Raw genomic sequence first — 17,045 nt, 5'->3', positions numbered from 1 at the left:
AACCGAATTTTGAGGAACATTACCTGCTCATATAGTGGGATGTCTGTGCCAGAATTAATCAGTCGAAAGGAAAATTATGAAAACTGACTTCATATTGATAAACTAAAGTTTATTTGATGTGAACATTTGGATTTTTAGGTATGACCATACTGCATGAATAAAAAATCAACTTGCAGGAAGTATTTACTGGACAGTGAAGGCAATGATACAATCAGGAATTTCTAAACCTTTCTAATCTTCAAAATATTTGAATGAAGTTCAAAAGAACAAGAAAGCCTGAGAGAAAAAGATAAATCATATTTTGATGGATAATAATAAACAAGTTTCTCTTTTCCAATTTACTAAAATATTCCTATCAACTTAATAACTTCTTCTTCTGTGCAAAAATCATATTTTGCATTCCCTTGGTTATTCACAGATATACACACTATCAGGTGCCATATTTTTCTTTTTTTCATGGCAATGCCACACACTGATTACAAGAACAGCTGCAATGCCATGTTGAGTGACAAATATATAAAAAATAACATCAATTGACAAGATTGATTCCATGCAACAAAATTATCAAAACTGATCCCTATCATGATTCACCTGTTAAGAAAATGGCAGTTTCAATCAATAATTAAATAAAGAATACTAACACAAGTTCACATTAATAGTGATAATGTTAATAACAGACGTAACCATAATAAATAATAATCATAATAATCTTATCTTCAGTCAACTGGCATTACAATCTTACATATACATATAGTTCTGGTTCAGTTTTCTAAAAGAACACTAAGGAGAAAATAATTTTAAAATAATTATAATAGACAAGTCATATATTCTACAAATTCAATGCCTTGTAGAGTTGTCCAATCTATATCTAAAATGAAGCTGCATTTCATGTCAGACATAATAAATTCAGAATAAAGATCCTTTCGTACAAGTAAACTAAAGATCTTTGGATAAGCATTCATTCAAAGCAAGTCTTTGTACAATTAAAATGTCCACCTTCCACAGTAGAAGCATCCACTTTTAAGAATTTGGAAAAAATCCTGCAATGTAGAAGTTACCTCTAGAAGCTGATGTTGCTTCTCCTACAATGGAATGAAGCTGTAAATTATAAAGAGCAAAAAACTCCAAAACACTAAGTTGTACACATACGCATCAATCAGTAGCCCTGAGGGTATGGGTTCCTGGGGTATGCATTCTTTAGTGGTAGAGCATTTGTACTGCTGTTAGGATACAAAATCTATGATGGTGGTGGTGGGGGTGGTGCTGACAAGAGGGATCCTAGGTCTACACCACCTGGTCCACGGGGGCCAGGTCCTCCTGGGCCACCTGGAGGAGGTGGCGGTGGAGGACCCACTGGCTGTGGTGGCCCATTCCAGCCCCAGCCAGGAGGGGGTCCAACAGGACGAGGTGGTGGCACTGGTCCTGGTGGAGGGCAACCCATTCCTGGTGGGCCATGATGAGGTCCTGGAGGGGGACCTTGCCAATGGTTCATTTGAGGAGGAGGACCATGTGGTGGTCCTCCATGTGGACCTCCATGGGGGCCACCATGACCTCCAGGTGGACCCTGAGGTCCCTGTGGAGCACCTGGGGGACCTGGTGGAGCTTGACTCATCCAACTTGGTTGCTGCTGCTGTTGCTGCCCATTCTGTGTAGTGGGTGGTGGTGGTGGAGGTGGTGCCTGAAGGAGATTGGGTGGCGGTACTCCTGGGAAGGAATTAGGAGCTTGCTGCTGTTGAGGCTGTTGCTGCTGCTGTTGCTGTTGCTGCTGCTGCCATGGCATTCCTGGTGGTGGCTGATTTAAATTGGGAGGCCCATTGCTGTTTCCTAACAATGGTCTTGGAGCTCCCTGTCCCATTTGATTGGAATTCCAAGAATTCTGCTGATTCATATTACCTTGGTTCGGACTGCTGCCAGCAAACTGACTGTTTGGAGAAGCTTGAGGTTCAGAACGAGGTGGGGGAGCCATCAGAGGTCTTGGTGCTCCTTGTGGTCGATCAAAGAGACTTCTAGTTGTTGGAACAGCTGTTGGCCTCTTAGTAGTGAGCTCACTATTTTGAGGTGGAGGGGGACCTTCACCTAACTCAGCCATTAGGGACATGTACTCTTCATCAATCTTTTGCCGATCTACAGTTGCAGGAGCTCCAGGCCCCCGTCGTTGTCGACAATCTCTAGCAATATGCCCAGTTCCTCCACAGCTTGTGCAAACTACATTATTTGTAACATTAGGTTTGTCAGGACACTGAAACAGAAAAGGAAATTACATTAGAATGGCATTCAACAGAGAACAGACCTCTAGCTCCAGCTTTAACCTATCACCGGTGGGTAACAGAAATCCCGGAGCGTGATAAGCTCTGGTGATTTCTGGCAATGGCCAGACACTGGGTGCGGGAGTCTACCACATCAAGCGGAACTTTCTGCTCCACACACACTGGCGCATTGCCACGCATACAGGCGTATCCCACTAACCAAGCGGTTTGTTATGACACCAGTACACGTGACCTTTCTGAATCGGGTTAAACTACCCTCTTCCTTTTACAAATAGAAATCTTGACATGTATCTAAAATCCCCAACTCTGACATACAATTAAGATTTCTTTAGACATGATACTCAGTCTTCAGGCACTGACTGTACACAAACAATATCCTCAAAGAGGAAAACCAAAAAAAATGCTCATCTACTCACAGGATCACCACTGAAATCTAACAAATTCTTACCAAGCTGTGAATAAGCCAGACAACTTTTCTTCACAACATATATAAACCAAGCCATAAACCATATATAAACTAGGTCTCCTCAGCAGAGTTCATCATAACAATGCAAAGAATAATTTATAAAACTGACCTGCTAATTGTAATACAACACAATATTAATGGAGGACAATTTACCTGCCAGGATTTGTGAGCATTTGAACCACAGTTTGAGCATCTTGGTCCATCATTTTCACGAAGAGTACCATTTAGGAGAGCAAGCTCTCTTAACTGCATCCTCCTCAAGTCATTCTGACCTTCTGGGACTTCAACACCTTGTCGAATTATTTCCTTGATCTGTAACAATCATAATATTAGTTTTTTTGTTTTCATATATTCACTGCAGGTTAAGAGTATTGGAAACAGGGCTGTTAAATATAAAAACGGAAATGGAAATAAGAGGAGAAAGATGCGAGAAGCGAGAAGAGAAAAGAGATGGGAGAAGAGAAAAGAGATGGGAGAAGAGAAAAGAGATGGGAGAAGATAAAGAGGAGAGGGGAGAGGGGAGAGGGGAGAGGGGAGAAGGGAGAGGGGAGAGAGGAGAGGGGAGAAGGGAGGGTAGAGAGAAGAGAGAGGAAAGAAAGAAGAGAGGAAAGAAAGAAGAGAGGAAAGAAAGAAGAGAGGAAAGAAAGAAGAAAGAAGAAAGAAGAAGAAAGAAGAAAGAAGAAAGAAGAAAGAAGAAAGAAGAAAGAAGAAAGAAGAAAGAAGAAAGAAGAAAGAAGAAAGAAGAAAGAAGAAAGAAGAAAGAAGAAAGAAGAAAGAAGAAAGAAGAAAGAAGAAAGAAGAAAGAAGAAAGAAAGGAGAAAGGAGAAGAGAGGAAAGATAAAAGGGGAAGGGGAAGGGGAAGGGGAAGGGGAGAGGGGAGAGGGGAGAGGGGAGAGGGGAGAAGGAGAGGGAGAGGGAGAGGGAGAGGGAGGGAGAGGGAGAGGGAGAGGGAGAGGGAGAGGGAGAGGGAGAGGGAGAGGGAGAGGGATGTATGTGCACACACATTTTTATCCTAATATAATTTTTTTTTTATTGTTAGTCTACTGTGACTGATGATACATCATCACAATGTTGAAAATTCCCAGATGCATGCAAGATAAAGGTGTATATTTTTTACAAGGATGAGGACATTCTAATAGGATTTTCTGAGAGAGAGAGAGAGAGAGAGAGAGAGAGAGAGAGAGAGAGAGAGAGAGAGAGAGAGAGAGAGAGAGAGAGAGAGAGAGAGAGAGAGAGAGAGAGAGAGAGAGAGAGAGAGAGAGAGACTTTTGACTTTGCCAAATAATTTGCTTGTTGCCAATAGGTTAGGTTCAGCCCTACCAGTGCATTCTCCCCCTCAGGATCTCACAGGTCTGTCTACAAGTGTTGACACTCACTCTCAAGACAGGGAGGGAGAATTATGTCACAATATATATGTGTGTGTGTGTGTGTGTGTGTGTGTGTGTGTGTGTGTGTGTGTGTGTGTGTGTGTGTGTGTGTGTGTGTGTGTGTGTGTGTGTGTGTGTGTGTGTGTGTGCGTGCGTCTGTATATGCATGTGTGTGTCTGTATATGCATGTGTGTGTATATATGTATGTATATGCATGTGTATATATATGTATGTATATGTATGTGTATATATATGTATATATATGCATGTGTCTTTATATATATGTATATAGTGCACATACAAAATCGGAATATACACTGAAGCTATAGTACAGGTTAAAGATTGATAGGGCGACAAAAAGAACAGGAGATAGAGAAAGTACGGTAGCACAGAGATTAGGTAAATTAGAGTGGTGGAGATACCGAGATGGGGGATCAATTTTAACAAAAAAACTCTGTCTTCCATATAAAATTGTATGCCTACTTTGTACTTCACATTAAAATTATTCCCGTGTATCAAAACTGTTGCCGAGGCATTACGACTGTAAATAGAAGACAACAAAAGGATTTACTCACTTTATCAACAGCTTTCTTGACACTCTCCGGGTTACTGGCAGTTACATAAGCATGGAGAGGCTCATCTTCGCCAGGCATTGGACCTCCATCTTTACGGCCAACCTAGTAACAAGAGAAAAAAAAAAAAAATTAAATAAACCTGCTGCAATAAAGCCTGTAATGAAATTAAGAATATCAGAGTCATTCTAAAACTACCTTGCTTGAGTGAAGTAACACATTAGAACCACTAACAGTTATCAAACAAGAACCAAGTAGTCAAAATAGCTACTCATCAATATTTATTCAACTGCAACTAACTGACACTCCGTGAAACATGATTATTCAGTCATAGTTATTTCTAGTCAAACAAGAGTACTACAGAAGTATTGCAGTTTTACTCAAAAAGGGAAAAGCCAACTGCAATACTGAATTTAAGGGCACATAAATACAACTATTAAGAGTAAGATAGTTTTTTTGTCTGGATATCATAAGTCCATGAAGTCTGGATATCATAAGTCCATGCCATCCCATCCCAAAAGAAAAATAAACCTTTACAAATATGCAGATTCTTCTTCTTGTAAGTCTCAAACCTTGCTTGTACATTTGCAGTCAACATTTTGAAAACCCCTCTTCCAGAGAAAGCATGTCTACAATATCTCACCTCAGCAACAACTGATTTACTCTTATATACCTGGCAACAGACTGTGTATAATCAATGCCCCATTATCATAAACTAGCAGTCAAAATAACCATTCAATCAGAAAAGATTCAATACATGAAATAAAAGTGTACAAGTCCTTACCTTGCCTTCCTTAACTGATCCTTTGCCTCTAATTATTATCTTTGCACCTGTGTCTTTCTCCATAGCTTTCAGTGTATTTCCACGAGGGCCAATTAGAAGGCCAACAAAATTAATGTCTGGGTGTTCTTCTTGGGGAATCATCACTTTGTCAGACACTTTAACTACAGGTGGCCTGTAAAAGCAACAGAAATGATTAATTCTTCGTAATAATATTTCTTAAGGATTTATTTCCTTTCAGTCCATCTTTATTCACAACATTAACCAACACATTCACATAAAACGAAGTTCGTGCATAGTTATTTACACTATTCTCCACGAATCTAGCCTTGAGAAAGCAATGCTGTTCACAATGAACTTACTTGTAGTCAGCAGGCGGTTTGTAGTCTGTGTTTATCTTCATCATTCTCTGTATGCAAGTGTGGCGGTCATCTTCTAGCTTTTTACGAGTCCTGTATTCTCTAGTGTTTAGCCTCTTTCCCTCATTGTTGTAAATTGGCTCAGGTGATGGAGACCTGTAAGAGATACCAAACCTAAATATAGTGTCACTCCTTTCTTTTTCGTTTTTCATACCATATACACAAGTGAAGTTTATGCATTATCTCTTACCAAGTTAACTTAATCTTTATCAAATGATAATAATATCAAGCACCAACAAATATATTTCCTGCATAAACTTCAGTTCGTGTTTAAAAATACCAATGTGATTCCATGGAAATCCTTTTTTTTAAATAATGTAAGGATGATTTGTCCCTTCTTTATATCATGATTCAAATGAAACTGTTACCAACAATATTACTTTAACTAAGAATTCTTCAAGAAACTGTGAAAATTAGAATTTCATGATAGAAAAATTGTTTACACCAAATAAGAAATACAGAGTGATCTACCATTTAAATTCATGAATACTTCAAACTCAGAATAAAAAAGATTTTCTTAGTGACACAGAATATAAAATAAAAGTGAATGTGTGTGTGTGTGTGTGTGTGTGTGTGTGTGTGTGTGTGTGTGTGTGTGTGTGTGTGTGTGTGTGTGTGTGTGTGTGTGTGTGTGTATATGTATGTATATATGTATGTATATATGTATGTATATATGTATGTATATATGTATGTATATATGTATGTATATATGTATGTATATATGTATGTATATATGTATGTATATATGTATGTATATATGAATGTATATATGTATGTATATATGTATATATATGCATGTATGTATACAAAAATACAAGTATACACATACATATATAGATATATAAACAAAGAGTTGGTTAGATATAAATAAATGCATGTATACCCATACATACATACATGTATATACATATATATACATATACATTTACATAATATATATGCATATAAATATATATACATATATATACATATATATTCACATAATAAATATACATACATATACATAATACATAATCATATAATATATACATATATATAATATAAACATATATACACATGCATATATCAATATATGTATATATACATATGTATACAATGTATATTTATGTATATATATCTATATATACATATATACATGTATGTGTATATACATATATATACATACAGATTTCTATATATACACATGCATATATATATATATATATATATATATATATATATATATATATATATATATATATATATATTATAGATACACATTATATATATGTACATTCTATATTATATACATAACTATATATATTATATTTATGTCTTTGTATATATACTATTATATATATATATATAGATATATATATATATAGATATATATATAGATATATATATATATATATCTATCTATCTATCTATCATGCATATACCTGTATATCATATACATACCTGTATATATATCATAAATATCATATACATACCTGTATATCATAAATATCATATACATACCTGTATATATATCATAAATATCATAAACATACCTGTATATATATCATAAATATCATATACATACCTATATATATATATCATAAATATCATATACATACCTATATATATATCATAAATATCATATACATACCTATATATATATCATAAATATCATATACATACCTATATATAATATATATATATATATATACATATATATATATATATATATATATAATACATATATTATATATACACATTACATAAATATTTATTACACATAAATACATAAATGTACACACATACATATATACATATACATACAAATTCATGCATATATCTATATATATGTATATTTATGTATATGTATACATCATGTATATATACATATAATATACATATACAGACATATACTTACACATATCTTTTACACATATATACATTTACATATATATATTATAAAACATGTATATATACAGGTATATACGCACATGTGTATATGTATGTGTGAATATGTACGTCTGTACATATGTATGTATATATACATATGTATATATATGTATATGTATTTATGTGTATATATATGTATGTACGTCTGTACATATGTATGTATATATACATATGTATATATATGTATATGTATTTATGTGTATATATATGTATATGTATTTATGTATATATGTATATGTGTATGTATACCTATGTATATATATATATTTGTATATACATGTATATATTTGTATATACATGTATATATGTATATATAAGTATATGTGTATATATGTATATACATATATCTATGCATATGCATGTATTTATGTATGTATTGGAGAGTACATATGTATGTATGTATGTATATATGTATATATGTATATATGTATATATGTATATATGTATATATGTATATATGTATATATGTGTATATGTATATATGTGTATATATGTATGTGTATACATTATACATATACATATATATACTATACATATACATATATGTATATATACATGTGTGTATATATATACATGAATATATACATATAAATGTATATGTGTATGTGTGTATATATGCGTATATATGTATAAAAATATGTATAAAAATATGTATATAATTATATATAAATATATATATATATATTTATATATGTGGGTGTGTATGTATATTTATATGTATAACTTGTAATTATAGCTTAATATTATCTTGATATAATTACAAAAAAAATCATAATAAATCCTTAAATATGGCATTACTCATACTGCTTTCAGAGGTAACTAAAGCATTATATTGGCATGAAAATAAGGCACTTTGAGATTCTAAATAATACCCCCACCTAACTATTGGCATCGTACATTTGTCAATCTCCCTAGCAATCTTTCTATGCTAATAAAATCATATCATTCTTCCTGACTATTCACCGTGCATTAGGTCAGTGACTGTCTTCATGGTAATCATCAAGAGATAGGTCACAGATCTCCTGCATGATTTTCTATCAAGCTTGAGACAATGAAATGCTGCTTAACAATCTGTCAAACAGTAGTCACCGACTCATTTGACAATTTATCATGAGGAAACTAGTGGCCACCTGCCTGACCATTCCATATCAGGAACATCAATGACCATTTGCTCAATTATTCAAGAATTACATCAAACATCAACCTGCCTTACTGTTTAAAGGCAAGTCAATGGCAACCTGTCTGATTACTCCCTTAGTTATGAGGACAACATGAACAGATTATGGGTAGATTCCACACAAACAAAGAGTTAAGAGCTACCCTTTTCTAAATGCCCACTTATACATTCTTGCCCTCATTAAGAAAAATAAATTCTGCTTTAAATATTCAGTATGATGCTACAGCTGATTCTACAGTGATTTAAACTATTAGCTAATACAATTTGATAACAGGAAATAAAAGCAATTAACAAATCTAATTATGACAGAATTTGAAATCCTACTGAGAGTAAAGTAAATTATGTGGGCATCTAGAAGCCATGTCAATGCTGTGGGTGGTTTTTGTACACTAAGGGGGTTTACAGTGCTCCCCAGACATGGATGGAGAAATATTTGGCTTCTTACCAGAGGTTACACAAGATGTGTAAAACAAGATTCTTCCCATATATATCCTATGTGCAACTTCAACACACAAACACAAAACAGGAATTTTTTACTCACTGAATTTAATGAATATAAATATGTGTAATGATCAATGCATAATATGAAAAAGACACAGGCAGTTAGAAATTAATATCATCAAGAAAGTGGCTTAAAAAACCCTCAAACAAACAAAAATTTTGAATTCAATAAACTTCATTAGCATATGCTGTAAGGTAAGTTTGAGTACCACAGCATTTATTTTCAGTATCATTAATATTCAGTGCATATCTAATGACCGACATCTCTACTTAGCAGTCTGAAAGAATCATCATGGATGTCCTTTCAAATCCACTTTGTATCAACACTGTAATACTGAGAGTCAGCCCTCCCAAAGTAGTAAGATGGGACCAACATAAATGTGTTGCAAGCAATTTCAGTTAGATCTCCATACTTTCACCTTTTCATCATTACAGCAAAGAGCAAGAGAACCACATCCCAAAGCCCTCAACAGGCTATAATACTGGAGAGTACTGTGGATCTTGTGCAGGTAATTTACTTTCCAAGGGTACAGGCAAATAAGGAGTATTTATGAAAATTTAGGAGAGATTTGCTTCACTAATTTAAAACAAAATTATTAGAAGTGCAGGGATCTGGTCCTAACTTTCACACAAACAGGGGCAAATACTACCAAGTGTGAATTATTTCTAAAGCTTTCATTTTTAATTTTTTTTTTTACACGATCACAATCAGAATTTAAGTTGGTTAGTTATTCTGAAACCACTGAATCCCTTCAAACTTTAATTCTGAATAAGATAATAGATATCATGAAGTAAAACAAAACATTCATACATTAAAGCTCACTTCAATAAAGATGAATCATTCCGGCACAACTACTCCCAAAATCAATACAAATATCTCTAAAACGGAACCTTACAATATTACCGAAATTTAATCTGTAATGATATAATAATAATTATATCAAAAAGGCATTTTTTTTTCATATCCCCTAATTTATATTGCTTCTTCTTGATAATTATTTAGTAAAACTGAATTGCATGTAAGCATTAGAGTGCAAACAAGCTAATGAGGATTTAAAATGTGGTGCAAAATATAGTACATGCAATCTGGATATATTGAGAAACCCACCCACTCCCAGGTCGTAATCATATGGTTGGCAGGGCTGAATCATAATCAGTAACTAACCCAATACTCATGGTATGCATCTATTCTTGCAGTAACAGAAGGAGGCTGAATGCTGCTTGGCAAGGATAAGCACTGCATGCAGTCAGCCATCTTCAGTTTGTGCACCCTAAACAATTATTCGCTTGTTTAGTTCTGGTAGAGACAGTTCCAATGTGGAGTTAAAGCCTTGTTTTGTCTCAAAATCTGGAAAACTGTGTGTGCCGCAAATGTGCTCAGTTTGGTAAATGTGTGCTCCCCCAGCTTCTAATTTTTCCCTCAAGTGGCTAACCACACAATCCCCAGTACATGACTTTGGTTCAGGGGGTAGAGATCCCATCACAAGAGAGTTGTTAATAATAATAATTAATAATTAATAATTAATAATAATAATAATAATAATAATAATAATAATAATAATAATAATAATAATAATAATAATAATAATAATAATAATAATAATAATAATAATAATAATAACAATAGTAAAGCATGAAGCACTATTTTAGTATTAGTGTCTGCTTCTCCAGTTTCCAGATTTCAGCAATTCATAACTACATTTCCCTGACATCAATGAATACCTGTTTGTGTTACTGAAAAGTTTATATTATAATCAGATTTTCTTTTCTATTACTTATAAGACATGAATAGCAGTCTAGCTGGCAGGGTTGCATAAAGTATGATGATTAATAATAAACTGTAATTGTGCTTTCACCATTATCATGAGATGTTCTCAGCTTGTGAATTAGACATCAAGTGATGCCCCTTTTCACCAGCACCACAGACTGACAAGTTCATGTTTGTCAATGGCACTGCCAAAGGGAGCATGGTGGTCCTATATATCCAGATTGAACAGACTATAGTGTCTTACAGCAAATGAAGTAGTTACACCAAAAGAACATCTAAATTAGACAAATGATTATTAGAATCAGCAACATCAATAAAAAATAGAATTAATCAGATTTCACAAAATGAAAAAGTAGATCAACTCAAAAGCAGAAAACAATATCCTCTTCAAACAGGATTCTAAAAATATTACATCTTCTGTCTGTCTTTTTTTTTTTTCTCTAACTCTCTACCTCCCTCTCTCAACCTCCCCCCCCCCTCTCTCTCTCTCTCTCTCTCCCTCTCCCTCTCTCCCTCTCTCCCTCTCTCATACTGGCACCCTTGGCAACAAGTCAAATGGTTCCTCATTTCCACACTGACTATAGAAGATGACAGCCTGCCCACCAAAAACAGATCTTTATCCTTAATATCTATAAATTTAGCTTCTGCCACTTCTCCCTCTCCCAACACTTGAGAGCTCATTATGCACCATATCTCCAATTTCTAGTGATGACAAAGATGATGACAATATGAAATAAAGCAGAGCAAGTACAATGCTATAGACACTAACAAGGAAAGTGAAAGCAAAAACTGAAACTTTTAAAAAAGAAAGAAATTAATGAAATACACAAAAAAAAAAAAAAAAAAAAATTACACATTCACAGGAAACAAACATCACAAAAGCCAAAAGGACAAATAATATAAAAGATCATCTTCAATTCCTTCTCTTTCTCCCCCCCCCCCCCCCTAATAGGGCCATCCTCTATTTACCGATCTACTAAACTATTCATATTCCTAACAATTTCCTTAAGACTAATGTACACTAAGCCCTGTTCACGTAATTTTAATCTGGTAAAAAAATCGGTTTCCACTTCAATTCCCTTTCTATTACCCTTGCATTTCCTTTCAAATCCATCCTGTTTCTAACATCATCAGCTGTTATTATAATCAAATTCTTCCTAATGGTGATGAATAACAAGTATCATAATCAAGAATGATTTTTAAAATAAATCATGAACAATAAAAACTAACTAAAACAATAGCAATAAAAATAGTAATAGTAATTGTAAATGTAGTAGTAGTAATAGTAGTAGTAGTAGTAGTAGTAGTAACATTTAGAGTAAATGTGATAGTGATAGTGGAGGAGGAGGAGGATAAGAAGACGACAAGGAGGAGGAGGAAGATGAAGAGGAAGATGAGGAAGAGGAAGATGAGGAGGAAGATGAGGAAGAGGAAGATGAGGAGGAAGATGAGGAAGAGGAAGATGAGGAGGAAGATGAGGAGGAGGATGAGGAGGATAAGGATGAGGAGGAGGATGAGGAGGAGGATGAGGAGGAGGATGAGGAGGAGGAGGATGAGGAGGAGGAGGATGAGGAGGAGGAGGATGAGGAGGAGGAGGATGAGGAGGAGGAGGATGAGGAGGAGGAGGATGAGGAGGAGGAGGATGAGGAGGAGGAGGATGAGGAGGAGGATGAGGAGGAGGAGGATGAGGAGGAGGAGGATGAGGAGGAGGAAGATGAGGAGGAGGAGGAGGAGGAGGAAAAGGAAGAAGAGGAAGAGGAAGAGGAAGAGGAAGAGGAAGAGGAAGAGGAAGAGGAAGAGGAAGAGGAAGAGGAAGAGGAAGAGGAAGAGGAAGAGGAAGAGGAAGAGGAAGAGGAAGAGGAAGAGGAAGAGGAAGAGGAAGAGGAAGAGGAAGAGGAAGAGGAAGAGGAAGAGGAAGAGGAAGATGAAGATGAAGATGAAGATGAAGATGAAGATGAAGATGAAGATGAAGATGAAGATGAAGATGAAGATGAAGATGAAGATGAAGATGAAGATGAAGATGAAGATGAAGATGAAGATGATGAAGATGAAGATGAAGATGATGAAGATGAAGATGAAGATGAAGATGATGAAGATGAAGATGAAGATGAAGATGAAGATGATGAAGATGAAGATGAAGATGAAGATGAAGATGATGAAGATGAAGATGAAGATGAAGATGAAGAGGAAGAGGAAGTAGGGGAAAGAGGAGGAAGTAGTAGGAGTAGGAGTACTAGTAGATTGATGGTGATGGTGATAGTGGTGGTGATCACAATAACTACATACTAACAATAACACTAACAACAACAACAATAATAATAACAATGATAATAAAATAGCATTAATAATAATAAAATAATTAAAATATTAACAATAATAATGAATCATCATCACAACCACCAAAATCGTCATCAGTAATCAATAACTATTAGCATAATGGATCTGGGTGCTTCACTGCCCAAAAGTGGCCCAAAATACAGGCATTGGGGTTACTTTAATGTCACAGGCATGTGGCTTGTAAGGTAGGCGCACACAAACACTCGAGGGCAGTGTCAAGACTCCTAGCATCCCCTTTGCCTTTCTAATGTTATTACCTCTCTTTCTGTATTAGAGTTTTGGTTTTTTGCCATCCCCCAAGGCCTATACAGGTTATTTGATATGCCGGACCAAGATGGTCATGGAATGTTTTCCTTGCACAGACTCCATATCATCTCATTCCTGTCACCCTAGCCTTCGGTCGAGATTCACTATTTGCTCCCATCATCCAAGCCCCAAGCCAAATTTTTTTTATGACATGTCAACGTCAGCCAGCCTTCAGACAATTTTTTTTTTTTTTTAACATGATGGGGTTAGTAATGATAATGATAATTAATCATGATCACAATCATAACCATATTCAAAACAGCAGCAAAAACAATTGTTATCAACGAACATCTGAACAATTCATGCCTTTCTCCCTATGTTGACTATCTTTAGCATAAAAACTTTTTCTTGTGCTTAAACTTGCATCTAGAGTGCAGATTGAACAACCTTACTACCTACTCGTACATATACCTAATGAATAGACACAGTGTTACTGTACATTCTAAATCTGCAAGTTCTCCAAAGTACTGTTATAAGGAGCCAAATATCTTAAAATCATGGTACCATGTTACTCTACACAAATATAAGACAGTTTCCAAAGATCTAAAAACTATGATACTATAAACCTGTGCAGTGGTAGTTCTAATTTGTGCAGATTCCCTATCTTTAGTTTTTTGGGTTTTTTTTTATCTTATAAATAACAGTGTAATAATGGTAATGGGTGCATCAGAGTATGTACAGATTATGACTATCCTGTACCAAATTAGTCTTTCTAAGTAATATAGAGCCAAATTGCCCTTGTACTTGATTTGCCTGTTTCTCCTATATACTGCTTGAACAAAATATTCTATAATAATATAACATCTTTCAATGTCTCTTTTTAAAGTAAACTCCTAAGGCTCTATGTTAAACTAAATTGAAGCCATACCCCATTAACTGTATTCATATATGTATATATATATATATATATATATATATATATATATATATATATATACATATATATACATATACATATATATATATACATATATATATACATATATGTGTATATATATAAATATATGTGTGTATATATAAATATATGTGTATATATATAAATATATGTGTATATATATAAATATATGTGTATATATATAAATGTATGTATATATAAATATATGTATAGATATACATACATACATATATATACATATTCACCCATATACATACATATACATATTCACACATATACATACATATATGCACATATATAACCACATATGTACATACATATAAACATATACATATAAACATACATATACATACATATATACATACATGTAATCATATCCATATATATAAACACAATATATAAATATTTATATAAACATACATGTATAATATATACTTATACATAAGATATATATACATTCATATGCATATATACACATGCATATATATACACACATATATACATAGAACTATATACATATACATATATACATATATATATACATATATACACACATATATACACATACATATTTATACATATATATATAATAGACATATATATATATATATCATATATATATATATATATATATACATATATAGAAGCTTGACAGGCCTGACAAGGTATTAAAATCTAAAGGTAATCAGTAATTCACTCCCTTTCCTCACAACTGTCTGTTATCAGACATAACCAAAGTATCTTAGATTCATATAAATGTACTTGAAAACCCTTTCCATCCCCCATTCCTTCAGCTACTTCACTCGCTTGCATATTCTCCTTAAAAAGACTTTCCATAATATAGAAAGCATCTTACAGTTCTTTTTGACACCTGACAAAACTGCCGTACTTATAAAAAAAAAAAAAAAAAACATGATAAATTTGATAAGAAAATAAGAATATAAAACATCCTTGGAAAAAAATTAAAATAATAACAATGCAACTAAAAACAGTCTAGAGGTTATCTAAGCTACAAGTGAATGAAAATGTACACAAAGGCATGAGAAATAAGTTATTAATGTAAAAGATACTTCTTATACCTAATTCAATTATGTTGTATTTTTGTTTAATATAGTTTAGTAGCTTTGGAAATGGAAGATACTGAACAATATTTATTAGAGTGTGCCTTCAAAATGATAAAGGAAACAAAGTTATTCAAATTTCTTTTTCCCATAATCTGCCTTGCATCCTGAATTTCTTAATCTATTTAAAATTCATGAAATAGTATTATTTGTCTTACGTGATTTCATTTACCAGCTATACATTAGGTACTAATTCAGAAACGAAAAGAGGAAAAAAAGGTAATATTTACCCCTGTGAGTATAGAATGAATATGCTTAAAAAAATGATGTTTTACTTAGCCAAATAGAAACTTTTAAGATCCAGACATAATACATTTGGGAGTTGTACAATATCTGCATTTCAGCCTGTAAGCAGCAACTCTTCAAAAGAGCAGACTACTTTGAATTGTAATGTTTCAAGTGCCTTTTTCAGGGAAAAGCAGTGAAACAATAATGATTAGATTCTTTTAGACATTTTCCAGCATGTATTCTCAACTTCCTTGATCCAATCCTGTGTTTGAAAGAAATGGCAAATTAAGAAATATGTAATCTCTGAGACTTATGATTTTAGTATTCAAACTACATGATGATAATGAACACAAAATTACTGCTTGCTTTCTATAAAAAGATTGATTAACCATTGCCAATAGTTGGGATATAAATATTCTTAGCTGATAAAAATAATTATAATAAAGGCATATATTAGTAGCATTTACAGCTGGTCCATCCCCCTTAAAATATCTATAAATAAAAGGGTATATGAACAAAAAAAGTTAACTAAACCCCACACAGAAAACAGGAAAGAAAATGTAAAGTTCAATTTCATGAAAAAGTAATCTGGTACAGGCTGGTCCCAATGGGCAAGCTTCACTCTGTTGGCATAAACAAGTAGAAGTAATATTACACTATTTCTGTCAAAGATTCCTTTTTCTTCTTTAACACTGTTTATATTGTTTTTCACAATGCTGACGTTAGTACATTGGATAAATAATAATAATAATGACAAATGTAGAGGGAGAGGGAGAGGGAAGAAGGGAGAGGGAGAGGGAGAGGGAGAGGGAGAGGGAAGAAGGGAGAGGGAGAGGGAAGAAGGGAGAGGGAGAGGGAGAAGGAGAGGGAGAGGGAAGAAGGGAGAGGGAGAGGGAGAGGGAGAGGGAAGA

General features: G+C 33.8%; 1 protein-coding gene across 1 annotated transcript in view; it reads right to left on the bottom strand.

Moving 5' to 3' along the window:
• Positions 1 to 323: 323 nt before the first annotated feature.
• The window catches only part of LOC125026691 (splicing factor 1-like), a 28,099-nt gene continuing 11,377 nt past the window's right edge, over positions 324 to 17,045 (bottom strand). Inside the window, exons 4-8 of the mRNA XM_047615302.1 lie at positions 5,816 to 5,968; positions 5,457 to 5,628; positions 4,676 to 4,777; positions 2,887 to 3,045; positions 324 to 2,239 (exon numbers count right to left, since the gene is read on the bottom strand). Coding sequence (XP_047471258.1) covers positions 1,238 to 2,239; positions 2,887 to 3,045; positions 4,676 to 4,777; positions 5,457 to 5,628; positions 5,816 to 5,968 — 1,588 coding nt within the window. The 3' untranslated portion in view covers positions 324 to 1,237. The remainder of the gene's footprint in view (positions 2,240 to 2,886; positions 3,046 to 4,675; positions 4,778 to 5,456; positions 5,629 to 5,815; positions 5,969 to 17,045) is intronic.

Source organism: Penaeus chinensis, chromosome 6 (genome assembly GCF_019202785.1).
Source record: "Penaeus chinensis breed Huanghai No. 1 chromosome 6, ASM1920278v2, whole genome shotgun sequence".
In the NCBI taxonomy this organism is placed as follows: domain Eukaryota; kingdom Metazoa; phylum Arthropoda; class Malacostraca; order Decapoda; family Penaeidae; genus Penaeus; species Penaeus chinensis.
This window is presented reverse-complemented; position numbering and strand designations above follow the sequence as displayed.